Source organism: Gossypium raimondii, chromosome 2 (genome assembly GCF_025698545.1).
Source record: "Gossypium raimondii isolate GPD5lz chromosome 2, ASM2569854v1, whole genome shotgun sequence".
NCBI classification, from domain to species: domain Eukaryota; kingdom Viridiplantae; phylum Streptophyta; class Magnoliopsida; order Malvales; family Malvaceae; genus Gossypium; species Gossypium raimondii.
The window spans coordinates 22075187-22079462 of NC_068566.1; the positions used below are offsets into that span (position 1 = coordinate 22075187).

Here is a 4276-nt window from a genome sequence, read left to right on the forward strand (position 1 = left end):
ACTTCAAATTTGATCGAATTTTCAAATCAAATTTGGGGTGTTACAATATTAAATGTTTGGAATGTAACAAAATTGAAAATTTTCAAAATTTGTGAGTAAAATCTTAAGATGGTGTTTTAACCACAAAATTTTCTTTTTCAAATTCTATGATTGTTGATAATTTTATTTGATCAAATACATATTATCTCAATATAAGATAAAAATTTAAACTTGAAAATCATTTTAAAATTTTACAAATATAATAATAGTCTTGACTAATTTTTTATATAATTTATTTTTAATATAAATATTCTCATTTTATAATTATATTTTAAATTATAAAATTCTAATAATTAAAAGTCTATGCAAATAAAGATAAGAATCCTTTCTTTTCTTCTCTACTACGATACAATTAAAATTATAAAATTTAATTTAATCATTTAAAATTAAAATTATAAATTATAAAAAAATTAAAATTTTATTCTGCCTCTAAAAATTGTTCTAACTTCACCCTTAGTCTATGAGTACAAAAATAACAACTTGAGACAGAGAGAGAGAGAGAGAGAGAGAGAGAGAGAGAGAGAAGTTTTAGAGAAAACAACTGATTAGGCTGAACAATACAATGTACAAAAAGTTTGCCGACTGTACAAATCAGCTGTATAATATCTACGTGTGTGTGGTTCCAAAGGATCACATTTCATTAAGCCAAATGCTGAGACTGGAGATGAATTCTAGTGATATAGTCATAAGCACGAAGAAGGCGCTTCCGGAATCTGGTGAGGTCTAATTTTACGGTTTGACGCTCAAGATAGATTTTCTTGGTGTATTCCCATCCCTTTTGATTTAAACTAGAAGGGTCTGTGAGAACGGGATCGTCTTTATCATATTCATCAACCAATGAGCTCTCTCTACGGCTGATTTTGTACCCAATATACTTCAAACCAAGCTTCCTTGCTGGCTCCCCGTAGTATGTCTCAGCTGCCCAATCTGTTCCTAGGGGGATCACTTGAATGAAAACCGAGTAGCGAGGTCTCATGAACAAGAAATGAGTCATGGCAGCACCATGGACACCAATCATGGCATCGCTTGAATTAAGTTCCATGTAAATCTTTGCTAATTCCGTTGTTGGCTCCGGCCTCAAAACATGAACCTCAAACCCAATTTCCTCTGCTGCTTTCACCAAAATGTTTTGGTTAGTTATTGCTCTAGAACCTTTCCGAGACAGTATCACCAACTTTGGTTTCTTTGGTTGATTGTGCATCCTTTTTGGGGTAGCTAATGCACACCCTGATGTCTTCTCCTGTGCTTTTCGTATCAAACCTGTAATTCTGGGTCGGTAAGCTCTATCAAGAAGGTTTCGAAAATCCACAATACTCTCATTGTTCTTCATCAATATAGGGTCCACAGTGAGCTCATCATGGATTCTAAGCCCAGTTATTGCCTCAGTAAAGCAATGGGTTCGATTGTCTCCATTGAAGTCTATTGGTGGATAACTGGAGAGATGTGGAAGGATGTCAGCATACTTCATAACCCACCAATCATGATATTCAAGGATCACAAACACCACCTCCGTGTTAAATTGCTGCGAAGTGATGTACAGAGGGATGATCCCATCATTGAACTCATGATAAACGTTGCCTGTGTAGCCTCCAGTTGAGAAGATAACTGCTGGAACATCATGAATTACGTCACAAGAATGGTCAACGTCCGAATTTCGTCTCTTTGAGATAAGGTTCAATTCATCAATGGTGGCCATTATACTCGTTTCCCATTTTCGGGTATAAGGTTTGATCTTTTCGTGTTGAAGTTCATCACCATCAACCGTACTTGAAACGTTATCGTCGCTGTTTTTTGGTGAATAAAGGAAAACCGAAGAGGTGGGAGAATGTGTTCTTATGTCACCTTTCATAAAACAAATATCAGATCGAAAATGGCTTCTGTCACAGCAAACTGAACCTGTATTTAGACCAAAGAAGAACCATAAGATTCAATTAAGCAGTTTGGGAACGTTGAAAAATGATAGTTCAATATGTATTTTATTAAGGCAACCAATTTTCTGACATGAAAGGCACCGTCCGATCATATCAAGAAGGTGCAGAAAAGAAATAAAAATAGTACTGACTACTAACCATTAGAGATTGAAGAACAAAGAGGAGCATTTACATCCAAATCACCAGAAAGGCCGTCATTTTGTACACCAAAAAAATCTGCTAAAAACATGTAAGAGAAATCAAGATGCATAAACAGAGAGCAAAAAAAACAGAGGCAACTAATCGAAACCCAGGGAAGGAAAGAAAAGCTTACAGAGATGAGATAAAGCAGAAGAAAAGCTAAAGAAGTGAGGAGCCAATATGAAGCCACAAGAAAGAAGAGAAAGTAAAAGGAAAGAGAGAATCTTAGGCCTTCTTCTCCTGTAATAACCACGGTTCGTCCACACGAAAACAAGGGTTGCTGCCTCTTCATCTCCACCATTTTTCAACTGACTGTAACGCTGATGCTGCACCATTTCTTATGTTCAAAACCCAAACTTCCTTTTCAACTTTTATGTTCTGAGTTAGCCTTGCCGTTTAAACGACTCAACCCAAAAACAGAGAGAAAGCTTGCTTTTTATGCTATATATGGTTGGCTGCTAAAAGAACTAAAACCCCAGTTCGAAGAAAGGAATAAAAATATTATTTTAAGAGAGAGAGAAGCAGATATAACTATGTTGTGAGTGCTTTGAGGAAGCTGTCTCTTTTGTTTTTTTGTTTTTTTTAAATCTTTTTCCGAGAAATATGAGAGCTGAGGGAAAAGAAAAGAAAAGAAAGTTACAGTAAGTATAATAGAAAGAATGGAAGAAGAGAGATATTTATATGAGCGAAGAGGAGGCTTGTTACAAGGCAGGCAAGCTCAAATGCATAGCTGCCAGCAGCCTTGCTAAGCTATGTAGAAGAACAAGGTCCAAGGAAAAGAGCTTCTGGGGTTGTTTCCCTTTTTCTTCAATAATAATAATAATAATGAAGGTCAAAAACAATAGGCTGTCGAAATTGGCTTTGAATTTGAAGGGAACATTATATATTTGGGTTTGGGCAGTCAAATAAGAATTGCGTGTACGACTGCTATTACCATTATTGAAAACGAAGGAAACTTAGAAATAGAGAAATTAAGTGAACAGAATTTGTGCATTTTCGTGTTTTTTTTTTCATAATTATGTTTATTTTAGGTTATATATATTAATTATTTAGTATATATTTTTAAAATATTTGTAGTTTTTAGGTTCTTATAATATTTAATGTCTGTTTTCTTTATTCGTTCAATCATATCCTAAGATTAGACCAAAGGGAAAAAAGAAAACAAAAAAAAAAAAATACTTGGTGGCTTGGTTTTGTTCCCTGTTGGCTCCTGGTTGGCAGCTATTTTCAACTTTCAAAAACACAATGCCGCAAATTCACGCAGCTTCCAAAGCTGTTGCTTGTTGTCATCGATGGTCACATTTGCCAAATCTTTAATAAAACAAAGAATGAAAAGCCAGAAGTTTTATGTATTATTTTCATACTATCTAAATTTTTTCCCCTTTTTTTCATTACATACCTAATATATTATATTGAGCGTAAAATTTTAATTCAATTTATTCATGTAATTATTTCTAAATTTAAGTATTTTATTTTTTAATTTTGTCTTTTAGTAAAATAATATTTTAATTTATTACTTAGACTTAAAAATATATAATTATCACATTTATTAAAAAATAAATATATTTATATTTAGTGTACTTTCAACTTACAGATATTAATATAGTTGCGAGCCACATGAAATAGTTAAAATTTAAAGATTATAATATGCTTCAAGTTTCTATATTCTCTCAGATATTTAGAATTTAGTCCTCATATTTTTATTTTTATGATTTTACTGTTTCAAATTTTCAAATTAAAAATTCAAGTCTAGTTGTTAACACCATTAAAGTTCTTATGTTAAATTTGCTAACATAACATTTTAAAGCTTTTAAAAAAAATGTTCACTCAATAATCATGTGACAAAAAACTGACATTGCAATAGACCTGAATCTAATAAAAAAATTAATGATCTTAACATGTAACCCCCTATACCCGATCCGACCGCCAGACCCGAACTATAAGGTACTACAATAGTTAATGATAAATATCATTCATGAATTTGACATAAATAATCAACCAAAACACAAAACATTAATAATACAAGTATTATATGATTTACAATCAAAACCAAGTCTTAATCAAGCCTACAAAGCTCTTAGACCAACTTAGAAACAAATCATGATTAATTTGAAACTTAAACGAAA

At 32.6% G+C, this 4276-nt stretch overlaps 1 protein-coding gene across 2 annotated transcripts; it reads right to left on the minus strand.

The window, feature by feature from the left end:
* Positions 1-565: 565 nt before the first annotated feature.
* Positions 566-2995, minus strand: LOC105788340 (xylan glycosyltransferase MUCI21). 2 transcript variants are annotated; one of them, XM_012615198.2, is made up of 3 exons: positions 2284-2995; positions 2109-2186; positions 566-1935 (listed from the first exon to the last, which is right to left on the minus strand). In XM_012615198.2, exons 1-3 carry the CDS (start codon positions 2483-2485, stop codon positions 680-682), a joined length of 1536 nt encoding a protein of 511 aa, XP_012470652.1. In that variant the 5' UTR covers positions 2486-2995; the 3' UTR covers positions 566-679. The 2 variants fall into 2 exon arrangements, with proteins under 2 accessions (XP_012470652.1, XP_012470651.1); XM_012615197.2 differs by having other exon boundaries at positions 2109-2189.
* Between the last annotated feature and the right edge of the window lie 1281 nt (positions 2996-4276).